The sequence below is a fragment of the Leucopleurus acutus genome, assembly GCF_964270905.1.
Source record: "Leucopleurus acutus genome assembly, chromosome: 4".
NCBI lineage: Eukaryota > Metazoa > Chordata > Mammalia > Artiodactyla > Delphinidae > Leucopleurus > Leucopleurus acutus.
Window position 1 is genome coordinate 4313239 of NC_139146.1, and position 20044 is coordinate 4333282.

The 20044-nt window shown below is 47.9% G+C and overlaps 1 protein-coding gene across 5 annotated transcripts in view; it reads right to left on the reverse strand.

Annotated features, from left to right (window-relative positions):
- The window catches only part of TBC1D14 (TBC1 domain family member 14), a 102740-nt gene that overhangs the window by 25997 nt on the left and 56699 nt on the right, over positions 1 to 20044 (reverse strand). For 4 of the 5 annotated variants that reach the window (XR_014326170.1, XM_082838210.1, XM_082838211.1 and 1 more), the window contains exons 4-7: positions 7869 to 7987; positions 6013 to 6095; positions 4609 to 4726; positions 2449 to 2555 (exon numbers count right to left, since the gene is read on the reverse strand). Coding sequence is in view for 4 of the 5 variants with exons in the window: in XM_082838210.1 (XP_082694336.1) it covers positions 2449 to 2555; positions 4609 to 4726; positions 6013 to 6095; positions 7869 to 7987 (427 nt within the window). In the remaining variant the exon portion in view is untranslated. Of the gene's footprint in view, positions 1 to 2448; positions 2556 to 4608; positions 4727 to 6012; positions 6096 to 7868; positions 7988 to 14068; positions 14172 to 20044 lie in introns of those variants that run through there. The other variant, XM_082838213.1, reaches the window with a different exon arrangement.

Sequence of the window (20044 nt, forward strand, 5' to 3'; positions counted from 1 at the left end):
ATGTGCTATTTTTTTAAATACAAGTTAAATTCTAGTAACACTGTTGTGTTCCAACAAGCTAAATTTTGATTAATGACCTTCTTCCAACCTTGTGAAGGATCTGATTTACAATCTACACTAGTCTGCAAGGGCAGTACAATGATGAAATATAACTTCATACTAACATCATCACCTGGAAGGACTGCATGCATCTTAACTCAAATGCTTATGGAACAAATCTGGAGGTGTGCTGAGCTGGAGGCTAGAGGTTCTGGGGAACTTCCGCCCACTCCCAGTTTCCAGGAGGTGGGCTTAGCTTTGCTCCTTTTGGCAGGAGGTGGAGGAAAACAACTGTGTGGCCCCTGACCACTGGGAACAACTTTCCAAATGAGGTTATTTGACAGTTAAAGCACAGATGCTGGCAGCCTCAGGGTAAAATGGGTCCAAGTGTCAGTTTTTAAAACACCCGCATGGTTTTACTGGCGTGTGTCTGTGGGGGGAGAGGGAGTTAGAACAGTGAACACACCTTCTTTCCAGACGAAGCTTCAAAGTACAAGGCTGACTTCCCAAAGAGTGAAGTTTAACAGTACGATTAGGTTGACCTTCAGTGAGTTTCCAACTGCACAGCCACAAAAAGAGCAAAACCGTGGGGCTTCCAAATCGCAACACAGGCTTCAGAGTCAGCCAGTGGCTGACTTTCTCAGTAGGGAAATAAGGTCAACAATACCTGCCCCTCAGACCGCTGCCAATGTTAACTAAGACGCGAGTAAAGAACCTAATCCGATGCCAGGCCTCAACAGCAGACTTCAAGATCATCTGTGTTGTCACATTGGCTTGAATATGCAGCAAAACTGAGGTTAAGAAGGACCCAATAAGGTGGCACTCATTCATTCAGCAAATACTTCCTGAGGGCCTGACTGCACAGAGAGCTGTGCTGGGCTCGGGTGACGGAAAGGAAAGCATGACAGGTGAGGCCCCAGCTTCCTGAGCATCAATTCTATGGGGGCAACTGACACTAGGCAGCTAATTATACAAGAAAGACACAATTTAAATAAAACGATCAAAATTTAGACAAACTTTCAAGGCATGTGACTGATTAATTAGCCATTTAGCCTGATATACTATGATGATACGGTCTATGAAGGATTTTAATTTAAATAAAATCAGTGCGGCCAACAGTGAGCACCAAAAATTAAACACACACACACAGAGTACCCTGCATTACATCCAACTGGTGTAGAGTTGTTGATACAGTTTAGAAATTTTCAAGAACAGGGACTGAGATAAATGGTCATCCATTTCTCCAAACATCTACTTCCAGGGAAGCTGCTGGAAAACCATTTCCACAAGTTAAATGCTATCCATCTTCTCACGTACAGATGCTAAGTTTGGGGCAGGTATGGATTAGCCAAAAAAATGGAACTTTGAGGAGATCACAATGTAAGGAAACCAGTCCCCATGCACCCAACCAGCTGTCATTACTCAAGACGGAGCACACGGCCGGCCAAGGCTACCACTGCACGTGGTGAGATCAACACCTGACAAAATAAAAATGACAATAACGACACGAGCCCGAGCCACACAGAGAAGACACAAATCAATCTATTTTAAACTCAGGGGCCTTCAACAGGGTGAAAACTGCCACCACCAACTCCACAGCTGGGCACTGATACAGAGAAGACAAGGAAGGCGCTCTTGTCCTGAGCAGCTTAGACGGCAGACAGGGAGGAAGAGGGAAAAAGGAAGGATTACCATTTCTTCAGCACCTAATTGTAAGTCTATGAGCTCCTAGCATCAGTTTCACCCTGGGTCACAGCCTGCAGAGCGCTGGGCGGAGAGGGGAGTGAACCAGTGAACACACTGGTGGAGGAGAAGCACACCCAAACTGTACGAGTGCGTATGGCGGGACAAACAGCCCTAAGAAAGGAGGGTACAGAGCTCGCCTCCCTCTGGACTCAAGCTACTAGACCCTCAAGGACCCAGTCCTAGCACAGTATGCTGTCCCCTCTAAGGTGCTGACGTATAAGATGCCTGGGGAAAAAAAAAAAGTCACAAAAAACCAGAAGTACCCCAGATACAGCACCTCCACAGAAAAAAACATCCTTCCCTTCCACTTTCATGGCCCCATCAAGGCTCGCTTTCTGCAGGACTCTGAGAAGAGATCCGAACATGGCTCAGCCCACTAAAGCTCTGAGCCCCATGTATGCTCCCCATGTACTCAGGGAAGGCGACAGCTATCAGGAAGAAGGCGGGCGTCCGCTCTCAACCGACACCAGGTAACTGTAGCACCCAGGAGTGAGCCCCGGCTCCCCACCGGCTCCGCTCCTGGAAGACACACTTACCTGGCCTCTCCGAAGACACAGCGGCGTGGCGATGGCTGCCTTTCTTCCTAATGGGGCAAATGGGACAGGAGAAGCCACAGGACCCAGGGGTGGACTCCCCAGGCCTAGGGTCATGCAAGCCACTCACCGTGGGTGATGTTTAACTCGTTGCCAATGGCTAAGCTCCAGACTTTGCCTCTCACGCTGGGAGGGATTCCCTGCCACCATAAATCTCGGACTTTTCTAGAGCACCACCTGGACAAAAACGGAAGCATGAGTTTATGAGTTTGTTCTCAGTGACGAAATGTTTGTCTACCCACGTGCTTAACCCCAAACCACAAAAGCGGGGGAGGCACAGTCGTTATGTCACAGCCCCTGGCCTCAGGGAGCTTACAGTCCACCGTTCCAGACAGACAGACCAGGAGGTCGACAACTACCTTCCACTGGGTTACTGCTGTGCCAGGTGTGCCACAGGCACTGCACACGCAGAGATGGGCGCCACAAACCAGGAGCCCAGAGCGCTACTGTGGAGCCAAATTCTCAGTGACCAGTAGCAGTCGAAGCAGAGGAAGGGTGGGAAGGACGTTCTGCACAGAAAGCACAGCAACGAGAAATAAGCCGGCCTGCTCTGGGAACGGCAGGCAGCTGGGCACGGTGTGCGGAGCCAGCAGGCACTGCCGCAGAGCTGCCGATGGAGGGCAGGCCCCAGGGGGCCTCGAGAAGGGAGCCCGAGGGCACAGCCGCCAGCCTCTGCACAGCTGCACACACACAGCTGAAGCGCTCAGGCAAGGCAACTCTAACGGCAGGACAGCTCTGCTAACTCAGAACGTTCGGAACTGCAGAGTCGCTGAGGTCTGCTGGTCCCAATGAACACACACTGCTGACAGACTGGGACAGACATAAAGGTGCCAAAGGCTCCCAACACGGTGCTCCTCGGCGCAGCGCAGAGGGGGGAGCACGGGCTGACGCTGCAGAAACCGGGGCTGCAGCCCCGCAACACCCTTAGCTGGGGAACCCGGAGCAAACTCCTTCTCCTCTCACTGTCATTCTCCCTAAACCCAGATGACGGAACCTTCCCCCTGACCCCCAAGGGCTGCTGTGAGGATTAAGTGGGACAAACCAGAAAGGGGCCCGGCACCCAGCTGGCGGTCATTAAGCGGCAGTTCCTGTATGAATGCACGCGTCCGGACCACATCAAGCATCAGTCAATGTAGGGTGGGCCAGGGCTCTGCAGCCACACAGGGAGTCAGTCCAAGGGTTCTGAGGACCTTAACTCTTGTTACTGGGCCCCACTGCCCAGAAAAGCAGGCTCTGGGCACAGCGTGTGTTCCCCGTGCAGAGCCTCAACAGGGCAATCTCTGCTCCCCCCGGACCCCACCTCCACAGTGGGAGTGAGTAACACCCAGGTAAGTGCCAGAAGCAAGTCCCCAACAACCTGACACACGGTTCAGGTTGGAAGAGAAAAAAAGGAAACTGGTGTCCAAGCTCCCCCAGCTCCTGCTGATAGGGGGAGGCCCAAAAGGAGCCACCAGCCTCTGTGCGTGGCTCCAAGACTGCCGTCCAGACACCGGCCCCTAACCATTCTGACCACGCAGGAGGAAAGACCTACAGCTGTCCCTCAGACGCGAAGGAGACAACAGTGCCGGACTCTACTGTGTACCGGCTACCGGGGGCTGTCACCAAAGCACACCCGGCGCCCCTCCTCAGACAGGACAACAGAAACTTGAGCAGACAGATGCAGTGTACCCAGCGGGGTCCTCTACAGGCACCTGGAGCCAGGGCGAGGGCAGGAAAGGCTTCTCCAAGGAAGACTGAGCTTTAAAGAACAAAGTGTTAACCGAATGAGGAGATACAGGGCAAGAGCACTCGATGCAGAGGGAATGGAACATGCAAAGGCCCTGAGGCTCCCTAAGGAAAGGGCACTGTCCAAGCAAAGGAGAGATGAAAGGTGAGGCTACAGGGAAAGGGACGTGCTGTCCCACGAAGGGTCCTGTCGGCTAAGCCACGCAATTCCAACCTTACACCGAGAGCCACAGGAAGTTACTGAAAGGTGAAGTCTGGAAGTGACACAGATTCGTGCCTTAGAAGATCCCTCTGGCTGCTGAGCAGCAGGCAAGTGGAAGGGGTGGGAGGGGGGCTGTCACGGCACCGGGTGAGAAACGACAAGGGAGGAACCAGGGCAGGGGAAGGAGACTCTGTGCAACTTCAACTTAGCAGATAATTTCATCAGGGGCTGGGAGAGGAGCTACAGTTAACACAGCTGCTTCCCATGAATTCTGCAACGAAATGTAGAGTCTAGAGAGCTTACATTGTTTCCCAGTTAGGCAAAATCTCATTATTCCAAGTGAGGACAGCATTTCCAATACTGTCTTCTAATCTGCATCTTTCTTCCAGCTGCTTTTTTCTCCTCTGGGCTTCTTTCAGCTCTAGAAATCACAGTTAAAAGAAGGAAACATCTATTAACTGATATCCAGTGATTTCAAGCTAGGTGACTTTTCTCAAAGAGCCAGGCTGCAAACACACCAGGCAGAGGGCAGTGAAGTAGAGCACTGAGACCTGACCTCTTCCGAGACTCATTTCACACCTTACGGAGTTTAGAAAGCTTAGGCGCTATCCACCTTTTAGTGAGCTTTTCTGTAACGTAATACAGTATAACATATAAACAGAAAAGTATACAAATAAGAACCTAACGAAATTATCACAAAATAGACAAACCCATGAAACTACAGCCCCAGTCAAAAGACCGAACAGGAACAGACACACCAGAAGCCTCTCTGTGCTCGCCTCTCCCTTTCCAATGGAACCTGCAACTTCACTTCTCACAGCTTAAGAATAACTCTTAGGGTATAACAGCAACTCTGAGAAGTACCATGCATTTTCATTTATATATACTTTTTTTGTGGTAAAATACACAAAACATAACATTTACCATTTTAAGTGTACACCCAGTGGCGTGAAGTACATTTCACATTGTTACGCACCCATCACCACCGTCCATCTCCAGAACTTTTTCATCTTCCCGAACTGGAACTCTCTCCCCACGAAACACTAACTTCTCACCCCCCGACAAACACACCCCGCCCTGCTCCCCAGCCCCCGGCAACCTCCACTCTACTTTCTGTCTCTATGAATCTGACTCTTCTAGATACCTCATATAAGTGGAAGCACACAGCATTTGTCCTTTTGTGTCTGGCTTATATCACTTAGAATAATGTCTTCAAGCTTCATGTTAAGTGTGTGTCAGAATTTCATTCCTTTTTAAGGCTGAATAATATTCCATTGTACAGACAGACCACGTTTTACTATACATACTTTTTAAACATCTAAGAATCATAGGGTTTTTAGGTGTCACAAGGCACTTTATCAAATCCCATCACATCTTCTTGTAAATAAGGAAAACTGAGCCCACAGACAGAAAGAGATCTGCCTCTCCAGCATCACTGGCTAAAGCTTTCTCCAGCCTAGTACTTGTATCCTACACAGTCTCTTTCCTTGTGTAAATTCAAAGTGCTATTATCTTGAATGAAGTAATCAGGAATAAGTAGTTAGTAGAAACATACGTTTTCGATGAAAAATTATAAATCTCAAAATATTAAATAAAGCATTCACCAAAGTTCAGGTTCTACAGTTCCATCAGGTAAAGAGAAAATATCCACAAAGACACAAAATCTTGTGCTGACTTATATAACCAAACACATGTGAGCTCCATTACCTCGTTTTTTGGCCTGAACCACCATTTCTTCATACTGTTGCCTGTGTTTCTGAGCTTCTTCAGCTGGCTTCGCCGGGAGATTTCTTGATAGAAAAGAAATGATTTTTCACCATTTTAAATATTAAATAAGAGAAACTTGAAGCATCATTTACTAACAAATGAAAAGCTCAAAGACCAAAACAACATTTGTTAGATGATAAAGACGCAGCTCTTTCATAAACTAAAAATATTTTTTTACAAAAGTATTAAAATAAGCTCATTTTTAAAAACTTGAAGTCTAAAGATTAGCAGAAAGAAGAAAATAGCCATTAACCATAACTCCAATAGAGATAAACACTTAATCTTTGGGTGTTTTTTTTTTTTTCACCCCAGTCTCCAAAGAAACTTTGATTTGACCACATCGCACGAATACAACAATTGTCAACGGTTACCCTTGAAGTAGAGTACCCTAATGGCATGTGTTATCGATACATCTATGTATGAATATATTCCCTGGCCAGTTTTTTTTTTTTTTTTTTCCTGGCCAGTTTTTTTAAGTAAGTTTCATACTAGCTATGTGGTCCATCTCATTTATACACACACACACACACACACAGATTCATACAATAGTTCTAAACAACTAAATGTCATATACAACTCTGAATCCCGGTTAAAAAAATAAAACGCATGTTCTCTTTCAGAAACGTGCTGGTGAATTTGCTGGTCCTTGAAAACTGGGAGGGCGGCAATGTCTGGCTGTCTGTGCACATCACAGTGTTTTTGCTGCAGGAGAACAGGGCACGACTTCCCACAGCTCATGTTTTAGACAGCATTACAGGACGGATCCTCACAGTGCGGCGGCTGCTACCAATAATCTCTACCTACCTTCTGAATCCTCCATTTCAGGGTTTCTCTCCCCACCTACCCACACATCCACAATTTCCAAGGACCGAAAATTAACATCAGAAGACACATTTCTTCTGCAGACTTCATCAATTTTAAATGTCAGGGTTGGCAGGGACCTTAGGGATCCTAGCCGAATGTTTTACAATCTCTCTTTTTCTTAAAAGCTGTGGATGGCTTCCCTGGTGGCGCAGTGGTTGAGAGTCCGCCTGCTGATGCAGGGGACGCGGGTTCGTGCCCAGGTCCGGGAAGATCCCACGTGCCGCGGAGCAGCTGGGCCCGTGAGCCATGGCCGCTGAGCCTGCGCGTCTGGAGCCTGTGCTCCGCAACGGGAGAGGCCACAACAGTGAGAAAAAGCTGTGGAATCTTTCTATTCAAATACAGTGTTCTATGGAAACTCGATGCTTACATAGAGATAAGCTATGGCCTGGTACAATGGAGCAATCCCTTTCCCTTACTAAGGTCTCCAAACACGATCTACAAGCCCGTCATCAAAACCCATCTCTCCTCATCAGACGGATGGAAACCAGAGGCCCAGAAGGGAAGGGAACTTGCTGGGATCACCCCGCCTGTTCTCTGCAGATCCCAAAGAACCAGTAGGCTAGTCCAGGAATTGTTCTACAATACTGGGGTGCCTCCAGAACACCCACTTTCGAGTATACTTCCTGGTGCTTCTTACCGTTACAAGCCAGTCTAAAATTAATAACAGCTCCTTAAGCATTTGGAAATGCTAAATTAAAGTAAAAAATCACCTGAATGGAAAATCCGGATCAAAAACTTCTACGTTAAGTGAAAGTTTTCCACATCAGTCATGCTACCATATAGAATACACATTAGTGGAGGGAATGAAGAGGGGCCCCGCATTTTTAGTAAGTGACGTGCTAATTTTTCTTCCCCTTTTCTAATGGAAAGGTGACTAGCAAATGTACTTATCCCTGACAACAAACTCTCCACAGACTCTTCTTCAGACTCACGCTGGTCTGTCTTCCAGGATGAGTGCGGTGGTGGAAAGAGGCTCCAAGTCAAGGTGCCTCCTCACATTCTGCTTTGGAGAGGGTGGCCTGCTAGGTCGTCCAGCCTTGTCTTCATATTCCTAGGACAAAGAAACCAGGGGTAACTCCAGGCCCGGCCAATTCTGATACTACGAAGCCCTTTTCAAAGTAAGCAAGGTGTTTTGTTGTGAAGTCCTTTAAGTCGATTTTGAGGATGATGCACTGAAAATATTTCTTGCTCTTTAGAAGGGAAAACTGCCCATGAAAGGGGTTCAGCTCTGCAGTTCAGGCCATCACGTTATGGGGACTGTGGGCTTCCCATACTGGTAGGGAAGTCGCTAAGGACCTCATCATCCCAGCTGCTCCGCTAAGGGCCCGCAAACATCAACTGGGGTCTCCTAGGCTGCTTCTGGGTAAGAGGTGTGTATTCTGTCTTCTGGACACCGTAAATTTGAACTGATTATGGCAGTGGTCACAGGGAAGCTCAGAGTCAGAGTGATAGCCAATTCTAGCATTCATCTGATCCCCACCCCTGGCTTCATCTCCCACTCCCACCCTAAATTTCTAATGCATTTCCTTTTACCCCACAGCATTTTATCTATTTTTGTTTGCCTTTCAAACCTTTCCTGAAATGAGGATGGGCTTAAAAATTAAAAATCTTTTGCCTGAAGATGATGAAAGCTGTTTCATTTTCTTAAAGCAGAAACGTCAAGAAAGAAATTCTTTAACATCTTTGTGCGAAGCCATCACTGCAAGCTGTTACACGAATAATTGTGCCATGCCCTGGAAATCTACGAGCGGCCTCCACACTTCCAGGTCATTAATTCGTCCTATGAGCTGCAACCACAGAACCTCAGTCACACCTGGTGACCCACATTCCAAACACCCAACCAGCAGAGTTCAGGAGAGCCAAGTAATCTGTGCCAAAGAGTCCAGTTTCTGCAACTGTGTGTGTATGCGTGCCTGTGCATGTGTACCCTTAGCCCTCTGCAAAAATAAAAAAACAGTGTTCTCTTGTTGCCTATTATAGACAAGGCTCTCAGGACCCTCCCTTAAGGGAAGGCAACCTAACTGGGAGGACAGGACAAACAACTGAGTAATTTAAACTAAGATTTAAATAACCACTCCCGATACAATAGAAGCAGTATCAGGAGTGGAAAGTGATGAATTGCTAAATGAATTTTATTAACACTAGTTGTCAAGCGGGGTGTTACTGGTAAAATTATTCGGCAAGCAATTATTCTCTCAGCCAGGAAAGCCTACAGAGGCTTCTAAAAAGTTAAAAGAAAAAATTTTTTCCTCAAAACCCACAGGCTATGAGAAGCGTGTGCACCAAGAAACAGGTGGGTGGGGCAGTTTCTGTACATCTGGATGTGCAAGGTTAGATGTCTTAACATGGTTTACCCCGGTGTAAAATGGTTCCATTAAAATCTAAAACGACCTCCACTCACCCAAAGCGGAGAAAATGGACTCACTTTGTCATCCATTCAAACATGTGAGCACCTCCACGTGCCAAGCACTCAGCTGCAACTTCACATGCTACAACAGCCATCCCAAGTATCCTATGTAGCCATCAGATTCTACCTATGTACCCAATGTAAAATCTTGTATTTTATAGGAAATCTACCAAAAGTTGCGTGCTGAGAAAGATCCTGAGGCACGCTGCATATTAACAAGAATTGTTAGCGAACGCCCTGTACGGTGCTACTTACTTGCTGATGCCGGTCTAGCGAGCTCTATGCCAAGGCCAAAGGTGCTGAGCCCCGAAGGCAGATGCCCCAGCATGCGGATGCCCACCTCCACTGGCTTTGTGTGCTTTACACATAGTTTAACTTTATCTCCATAACGATCTCTATGGCAAGTGTCACCGCATTTGACAGGTAGGGCCACTGAGGTTCAGAGTGAAGTGACTTGCCCCCAAGTCCACAGCCGGCAAGGAGCTGGGCCTGCAGGAATCCCCACTCCGCCACTCTGCGCAGGCCCAACCTCTCCCGTGGATATACTCAACAAACAGGTGTGCAGTTCTGGAGGGAAAAGGCCAGGTCCTACTCGAGTTAAGTGTGGTCTTCGGGGCCAGACGGGCCTGGGAGCAAATTCAGATCCACCAGGAACTAGCTGTGACCCCCGGCAAAGCACAGCTTAGAATCCCTGCACCTCATTTCCACATCTGCAAAAAGGGAAACAGCACCTAGCAGAGAGGGCTGTCTAAGGAGTGGCAGAGGCTTGTGAAGCAGTCAGCACAGGCCTCTCGGTGCAGAGGAAGTGCTCCGTAAAGGCTGGCCCTGGCTGCCGTCTGCCATGACCCTTTTTCTCCTCGGGCTTGAAACTGTATAAGGCAGCAGAAATGCTCTATGGCCAAACAACAATCAAGGAGCCCTGCAAGGTCTGCAAAGAGCACAGGTACGAAGACGCGTTGTAAAGTTAATTAAATGCCTTGACTTGTGATTTTAAAAAAATCAGTCTCTTCAGTTAGAGCTCGGAGGCTCCATCACAAACGGTAACAAGCAGCACAGTCGCAACGGGCCAAGCACTTTACACACACGGAATTGGCTCCACTTGCCCTTCACACTAGCTCCCCACAACCCCGAGAGAGGAGCTGCCATAAGGTGGAGGCCGGGCTGGGGCTGGAGGAGCTGGACCAGAGGCCAGCACCCTGGCTCTGCCCCTGCACTGCTCACCGCAGACTGCCGCTCGCTAGAATGCATGATCCAGTTTAATCATTTATATTCAGTCTAAATGAAGCTTTCAACTATGACACAAACCTGTAATCGTGAATTAAGTGCAGATGCAAGTCAAATACTTATGTTTTAACCACACAGAGCCCTGCATGATTTAAAAAAAAGGAGGCCTGGCCTGTCCATACTTGAAATCCCAGGGAAAGCCTTTTCAAAATTCTAAATGGCATTTCAGAATACGAATGGCTTTGGAAATTGTTAACAGATCCTACTCCACATGTAGTTCTCACACTGCTACCTAGAGGGGTCGACAGTAAGCTCATCTTCCAAGCCAGACAAACCAACTTCAGGAACAAGAAAGGGGACGATTCACTCTCAGGACAAACAACTTGCAGCTGTGAGTTACCAACACCGAGGTCAGCATGTGATATGGCAAGAGCTAGGGCTTCGGAAGCGAAAAGACTGAGTTCTAAATCTAAGTCCTGGCTCTGATCTGGGGCAAATCATCTTGCTTCTCTCTCGGCTATAAAACGGTAGCAACTGTGAAGACTCCTGTGATGATGAGATCACGAGACAAACATTCAACGGCTGCCCATAAAGTATGAGCCCTTTCTGTGTGCCAGGCAAATGGTGGGGTCGGCCCAGCCCCGGTGCAACTCATCGTTCCAAAGTTTCTTCTCTTGGGGCCCTTATGGGATCAAGTTGAAGTCTCTTGCTTTAAACCAAGTAACAATACCATTCATTGCTGTGCTCATCAGAAGTCCTGCAGGCTCATCAGTATAAACCATCCATTCAAGGAACCACTACAGATTCCAACACGCTGCATAACCCTAGAGGGAATTTAGAACAGGGTTCTGCAAAGTTCTAGTGGCAAATCAGTTTTACTGGTCACAACGGTATTTTTTTTAAATCAAACAACACAAAAATACAGAGTGCACATAGTAAGGACAGTTTGTTTCAGTTCTATACCTACTTATAGCTATGCCTTCTTGAGAGAAATGAGTCTCAACCTAAATTTTCTAACCCGGGGATGGGGGTGGGGTATTGTGTCAGAATAAAAAGTTTACAAGTCACTAATTCAGAAGAGGTCACAGTCCCTGCCCAGAGTGGTGTGCCTTGTATCCTGCTGGGAGGGTAAGACCAACACCAGAGAGACAGCAGCAAACAAAGCCTACTGCACACAACTGGGGGCTAAGTGCGGCTGTGGTCTGATAATGCAGCAAAGGTTCAGGAAGAAAGCAGTACACCAGGGCAGCCGAGCAGAGCCTCAACTCCACACAGGGGCCAGGAGCTCATCTGTGAAGGGGCCTGGCACTTTAGCAGACCTGCAGACCCCACCTTGAAGGGCTCACTCACTCTAGCAGGGGCAGTACGATGCCAGCGGAGGCTATGAAGCCAGAGCAGACGATAAAAAATGTGGGAGCCCCAAGGACAGGACACCTGTGGCTGGAGAGAATCAAAGAAAACAGCTCATAAAGGGCGCCATCTCAATGGACAAAGGACAGGGGAGAGCTGGGCTGGGAGCCGTGAGGGAGGGGCAGCCCGACAGCACAAGCAGCAGCCGGGAGATGACGGCGAACAGGCTTCTCTGTGGGTGAGCACGAACGCTCTACGTGGGGAATGACGCCGGGTCCAAGTTCTGTTCTAGACTTCATGGTCTCAACAACAAGCTTCCCAGAGCTGACGGGACAAGCCAAGACCAAGCGAGAGAGAGAAAGGAAGAGCTAGACTGGGGTAGAGCCCGAAAGTAAACAGTGTGAGGTGTGATGCGCCCATTCGATACATCCAATGGCAAGGTCTCCATCATGTGCGTGATCTGAACAGTGCTGGAGATAAGGACGGGACATGAGACTCCTAAATGAAGTTATAATCTGCCAGCTGAAGAAGAAAAGAAAAAAGTGTCTACCTCGACAGACATCTGTGTAAGAGGAGAAGATCAAGATCCTCAAACAGTAAAGAAAGTGTTCCTGGTAGGATGACAAGAGGGGTGTCACTGCTACGCACAGAACTGGAAGACTGCTGTAAAAGACAGCCAATTACGCCCAAACGTGGTAACAGAAGCCCCCTGGCTTCCTGGAAATCTATGTTAGCTACAAGGAGAGAGACTCATCAGTTAAAACCTGTGCTTAAGCCTTGGACTCAACTGGTTATAGCATCAAGATAAGCCTTTTAAAATAACCAGGGGGTTTTAGAGGTACGTCTGGAATAAAGCATAGCAGGTCACCACGTGGCACCTATGAACAGACTGACGTGAAACCAGCGTGAGGGACAGAGAGTACGGCAACCCTGTGGGCGCCGGCTGAGGACCCTGCGGGGGAAGCACTGTGAGTTGGCGGCAGGCCTGGGTCTGAACCATCACCTCCAGATCATCACCAACGGCAGCGTGACCTTGGGCATGTTCCTTCACCCCTCCAAGCCTGCTTCCCCACCTATTAAATGAGAATGAATTAACGAAAGACACATGGCCATAGCAGGTGCCTCAAAATGACAGGGAGTATTACTGTCATTATTTTGCTGCAGAATTACTTTTCACAACACTTCCCGCTAAGAGTGGTGCTTAATAAGGTTGTGAAGAGTAGATGAAAGTGAAGAGTAGATGAAAGTAAAGAGCCCAGAACACTGCAGCTGGCGTCACACTTTGCCATTTATAACAAGCAACTTTTGGGGGGAGAGGGGTGTTGTCTCACAATCTGGGACGAGATCTGTTCTATTTTGCCATTTTTAGTGGTTAAGAGTGGCCTGAACAGGTCTTACAAATGCTGGGACTTCCCAAACGACAGTACTGGTGACCAATGAGGCTGACCTCACAGTAAGAAGGACCCTCCGGAATCCTCTGAAGGGCTCCTCAGACTTCAACTCTTTTCTCTCCTTACCACAGTCTTTTTCCCAGAAAGCATCCTCTAGGTTACCAGAAATGTTGGCATTTGGGACAGCAACTCTCAGGGGGCCTTTCTAATTGTCATGTTACTTACAAAACATGTAGAACACAGAAGTTCACCTGTGGACTGGTGAATGAAACGTGTTAAAACTGAACTGTGCGTTTTAACAAGCTTGGTTACTGCTACGATCTGACCACCTTACTCGGACCCTGAGCAAACGGGGTACAGCCTGAGCTCCGTACAAAGGCTTCTTGCCCCCAGGATCACGGGCAATGAATGCCATTCAGGCCTCTAAGAGGGGTGCCTGGCCTGGCCTGACCTCAGTCTGAACACAGGGTGCGATCCCCCTCTGGGTGGTAAGAATTAGGACGCGCTGGCTCTCTCTCCTACAGTCCCCCACTGTACCCATTAAAACTCAACCCTGTGAGGAAATTACATGGAATCACAGACAAAGAATGGCAGGGGGGAGGAAGGCGCATCACCGCGGCCACATGCAAGCTTCAGCTCGTTGGAACAGATGCGTGTAACACACACACATGCACACGGGCGCACCCACGCTGGGGCCTCCGGCCGGTGACGGGCGGGCAGACCCCCGGAGGGGCGCGGGCGGGGCCCCGGCCCCACTCACCATGAACGCCGCGGGGCTCAGAGGCGCGCGGCCGGCGGCTCCATGCCCGAGTGAGCGGGCGAACGAGCGAGCAAGCGGGGCTCCGCGGCGGGACCTCGGGCGGCGGCTCCGGCGGCCGGGCGGGGGCGGCAGGCCGCTCAATCGCGCGCAGATGCCGCGCAGCCGATCCGCGGCTCGGTTTCGGCGCGTCAGGCCTGGCTCGCCGGGATCCTGGGCGCCGGGCGGGGCTGGGGGAGGACCCGGGTCCCCCAAGTCCCAAGGGGTTCCTCCTCTGGCCGCCCAGGTAGGGAAGGTCACGCGGCGCCCTCCAGACACCGGACGTGCCCACGCAGGCGGGGAGTCCAGACGCGGGATGTCCGCCCGCGATACAAACCGGGCCTAAATGCTCGCGCTAAGCGAGTTAGGCAGCGTCCTCAGCACACAAATATCACGCTGGAAAACGTACACTCCAGAAAGGAAGCAGTGACACGCCAAACAACGTACGCCAAAGCTCTGCTTTGTGAGATTTTCTAAAAAATGACACAAGTACATTACCGGAAGGCACCACATAAGAATAGTAACACTAGTAACCTCTGGGTAGTGGAGTGACTATGAGCCATTTTATTCTCTCCTTTATACGCTACTGCGGGTCAGATGTTTTCCACAGTAAGATCAGTTCAATCAGAGCGTCAGGGTGCACGCAGGAACACCCAGTGATGGAAATCTGCCTAGTGACTGCTTCTCGGGGACTGACTGGGAAGGGGCAGAACATATCCCCAGGGGGGTGCCAGAAGTATCATCTTGATAAACATTCATCACAACTAACTGAAGAGTACACTTCGGATGGCAGCATTCCACTGTTTGGAGAGCATACCTCGATGTTTTAAGTCTTTAAAATCTGCACAAGGTCAAAATTATTTCTGGTCAGCCCATAGGTCCAATGTCCAAGTGCTGAACAAACTGGGCTTGAGACAACACAGACTCTCCTTCCGGAAGGGAACTCACAAGTCCTCAGACCATGGTACCACGCTTTCCGCAGCTGATTTTCTGGATGATAGCATTACCAAGTTGCCACCAGAAACTTCTTCACTCAGAAGGAGCCTACAATGTCCATCAAGCTATAATCGAGAAGACAGACAATGACAGGTGATGGCGAGAATGTGGAGAATCTGGAATTTTCGTAAGTCACTAGCAGTTGCAGCCATTTTTGAAAACAATCTGGCAGTTTCTTACGTAGTTCAATATACACCTACCGCACTCCTAGGAACCTACCCAAGAGAAATAAAAAATACACCCACAAAAAGACTTGCCTGCAAATGTTCACAGCAGCATTATTCATAAGAGCCCAACACCAAAAAAAAATTCCAAAAACCCATTAAGTGAGGAATGCATAAACAGCACTGACACAACAATGAAAAGGGCACTGATACACGCTACCACATGGACACCACACGGGTGAGCCTCAGGGACATTGTGCTTAGTGAAAAGATGCCAGACAAAAGGTAATGTGCATGATTCCATTTATATGAAATTTCCTTCTCTAGAGACAAAGCTAATTGACGTTTGCTTGGAGCTGGAGGCGGAAGCGGAGATCCACTGCAAACAGGCGTGAGGGGACTTTGTCGAGGGGTGAAAATATTCTAAAACCGGATTGCTGTGACAGTTGCATAGCTGCGTAAGTTTATTAAAAGTCATGAACATGTACAATGAGTGAATTCTATGGTATAAAAATTATACCACAATAAAGCCATTTTTTAAAAGTAATAGGATAAAACTGGAGAGGCTGATTCTGGCTGGAATGATTAGGGAAAGCCTTGTTATAAAAAAATTATTCAAACTTTGGAAATAAGACAAAAGCATGGAGGAGAGGTGCCTTTTCCATTTATACCTGGGCGTTTTTGGTTTTTTTTTTTTTTTTGCGGTACGCGGGCCTCTCACTGCTGTGGCCTCTCCCGTTGCGGAGCACAGGCTCCGGACGCGCAGGCTCAACGGCCATGGCTCACGGGCCCAGCCGCTCCGCGGCATGTGGGATCTTCCCGGACCGGGGCACGAACCCGCGTCCCCTGCATTGGCAGGCGGACTCTCAACCACTGCGCCACCAGGGAAGCCCCTACCTGGGCGTTTTTAATATGCCTGCCTGAGGTTTATTTAATTCTCTAGGAGAATGGGCCTGTGCTACTTACTACTCTATTAGAGCCCAGACGCTGTGAAGTGACATATTAACTTGTGGATTTATGTCCAATAGAATAGATAACTCTGAAGATGATGTTTTCTTAAATCTAATGTAGCAACCTTATTCTAACTTTTTTGGTTTTATGTCTATAAATACCTAGTTCCTCAAATGCCTTTGGAATCAATTTTACCATCTTACTGGTTCATTTAACTCATTTAATGCATCTCCTCAATGTGTTAAATGAACCTTTAACTAACAAGATCATTCAAAAAAAAAAAAAGGTAAATGTCATGAAAGAATGGTAGAGTAACTGTTTTAAGAGAATAAAGTGACAAATAACTAAAGGCAATACACAAACCTGATTGGAGGCTGGTTCATAAAGAACAGTTTGGTGTAACTAGAGAAAGCAGAACATGATCTGGTCACGAACATGGTCTGAACATGGTCATGGTAAGATGCTATTATGGAAATTAACTGATAATTTTCTTAAGCCTGATAACACCGTCATGGTTGTGTAGAGAGCTGAATGAATGCTGATGTATTTATGGATAAGATGTCATGATATCTGCAACTTACTTTCAAATGATTCCATTTTTTAAAACTAGAAAGAGGCACAATAAGTGAATATGGAAAAATGTCAACAACTGTTCAATCTAAGTGGAGCATATATGGCTGTTCATCATTAAATTATTCCTTGAACCCTTCTCCAGGTTTGAAATTTTTCTTCACAAGGGGAATAAACCAGTAAGAAGGCTGATGACCAATCCTTTAGATCTCATCTTAAATACACATCCCCACAGAAACACTTCCTGCCCTACCATGTAAACTACAGCAAGGCCCTGGTTCCTCTCTCTCCTAGCATCAGGTTCTGTTTTCTCATAGCACTTAATCACAACTTGTAATTACATGACTCTCTGATTAATATTTATTTCCCTCAAGAGACTGTGAAACCTCTGAGGGCGGGGTCTTACTGTAGTCTTCTCCGCGCTGATTGCTAACAAAGTACATGGCACAGAGGAGACGCTCAGCATCACTGTTCCATCCTTCATTGCACCCGTCCAATAAGCACTTATGGTGCTTGGCCTTAAGAATAAAGATGAACAAGGTCCCTGCCCCCCAAGTCCCTCACAGACCAGCAAACAATTACCACACTATACGGGTGCTCAGTCCTATGACTGAGAGAAATCTGAGGGCTCCAGGAGCCCCAGGAGGCAGCTGACCTGGCCTGAGGAGTTACTGGTGACTTTCCAGAAATAATTCCTGCAACTGGAAGAGAGCTGGCGTCCTTCTCACAGCGAGGCGTGGGTTCTCAGCCCCTCCACGCCTCCTACCAACAGGTAGTGCTATGCATACTGTAGGCATCAGCCAACCGGGGCCCACAGGCTCACTAAATGTAAATATGAGACAGACGCATTAAGCATGTGTTAAATACACATTAAGATGTGCTTCCAAAGCACACTGCTTATCTCCTCTGACAGGCTGTAACCTGCAGGTTACTTTACCAACAGTTTCTATCACATATTTCGGAACTGGGTACCATTCATAAAGGTTTAACTATTATACCATGTGATGACAGGTTGACTTTTACTAAATTTTGAAACTTAAAGCAAAAATAAGACGTTAACAGAGGCTTTTTCTCTATCTCAATCTGGCATTAGATGTGACTTCTATCTTAATCCACCTGAAAAGAATTCTTCCTCCTGATTTTGAGTTAACCAGCACTCATCCCCCTGCTTCCTGTATCTCCACCAGCACACTGGATTTACTTGCTTATTGATTAACCTACAACATTGTTGTCTCTATCCTTTGAGATCAAGGAGGGAAGACTGGGTGATTTGTTTGATGCAGCATCCTAACAGACAGGCTGACAAACCCAACCTTGCTAGACCACCAGGTTTCACAGGATCAAAAGGTCACTGAAGGGCTTCCCTGGTGGCACAGTGGTTGAGAATCTGCCTGCCAATGCAGGGGACACGGGTTCGAGCCTTGGTCTGGGAAGATCCCACATGCCGTGGAGCAACTGGGCCCGTGAGCCACAACTACTGAGCCTGCGCATCTGGAGCCTGTGCTCTGCAACAAGAGAGGCCGCGACAGTGAGAGGCCCGCGCACCGCAATGAAGAGTGGACCCCACTCGCCGCAACTAGAGAAAGCCCTCGCACAGAAATGAAGACCCAACACAGTCAAATAAATACATAAATAAAATAAATCTATTAAAAAAAAAAGGTCACTGAAGGAACGACTTCAACCTGGGAGACTGGTTAAGTGAACCATGATACAGCTACACAAAGGCCATTACTTAGTGAGTAAAAACAAGATCATGGAAGAATATTTAATGATATGGGGAAATGTCTCTGTTGTCATAGAGATAAGAAGAAAGTCTACAAAGTGGAATGTTTTGAAATTTTGACATTCATCCATTTAACAAACCTGTATTAACCATTCACTAAAGCTAGGTACTTACTATTCTGGGCCCTGGAGATAAAGTGAGAACCAAACAAGGTCTGGTCCTAGGTTTCATGGGCTGTGCAGAAAATACCTGAGAGTTCTGTGACAGAGTGACAACGGATGGGGCGACAGTGGGTGGTTCTTCAGACGGGGTGGTCAGGGAAAACTTCTTAGAAGACACCACCTAGGAGGGAGCATCTGAGCTAGGACCCGATGAGTCTCGTTCAACCCTAACAATCCCATGAGGTAAGTACTGTGCTACGCTGAGTGACGGCCCCCAAACATGCCCATGTCTTAATCCCTGGGACCTGTGACTGTTACCTTACATGGCACAACGGACTTTGCAGATGGGATTAATGTTATGGACCTTGAGATGGGGAGATTATCATCGATTATCTGGGTGAGCCCAAAATAACCACAAGTGTCCTTAAAAGATGGAAGCAGGGACTTCCCTGGTGGAGCAGTGGTTAAGAATCCACCTGCCAATGCAGGGGACATGGGTTCGAGCCCTGATCCGGGAGGATCCCACATGCCGCGGAGCAACTAAGCCCATGCACCACAACTACTGAGGCTGTGCTCTAGAGCCCGTGAGCCACAACTACTGAAGCCCACGCGCCACAACTGCTGAAGCCTGTGCACCTAGAGCCCGTGCTCCGCAACAAGAGAAGCCACCATGACGAGAAGCCTGTGCGCCGCAACGAAGAGCAGCCCCCGCTCGCCACAACTCAAGGAAGCCCATGAGCAGCAACAATGACCCAGCAGAGCCAAAAATAAATAAATAAATTTATTTAAAAAAAAAAAAAGATGGAAGCAGAGGGAGATGTGACTATAGAAGGGGAAGGCAGTGCGTTGATGGGAACAGACATTCCTTGGCCACAAGCCAAGGAATGCCAGCTGCTTATAGAATCTGCAAAAGAAAGAACAGATTCTCTCCTGGAGCTCCTAAAAAGACCAGCCCTGCCAACACTTTGAGTTTAATCTGGAAGACTCATTTCAGACTTCTGACCCCCAAACTATAGGAGAATAAATCTGAATTGTTGTAAGCCACCAAGTTGGTGGTAACTTATTACAGGAGCAACAGGAACTGAATATAGGTACTATCACCATCATCTCCCCTACCCCCCTCTTCTCCCTAGATGCAGCAACTAAGGCTCTGAGTAACTTCCCCAGTTAAGTAAACAGCTGGTCAGGTGCAGGGTGGGATTTAAACCCAGGCAGTCTGGCTCCAGGGCCTCTTCCTATCAACTCCCCTGATGCACTGCCTCTGAACTAGGATCCCAAAACAGTGTTCCCTTTGTGGCCCTAAGGCCTTGTTAACTACCAGACACAGGCATAAGATCAAGGAACAAATGCAACGCTTGCCTATTAATTAGGGATA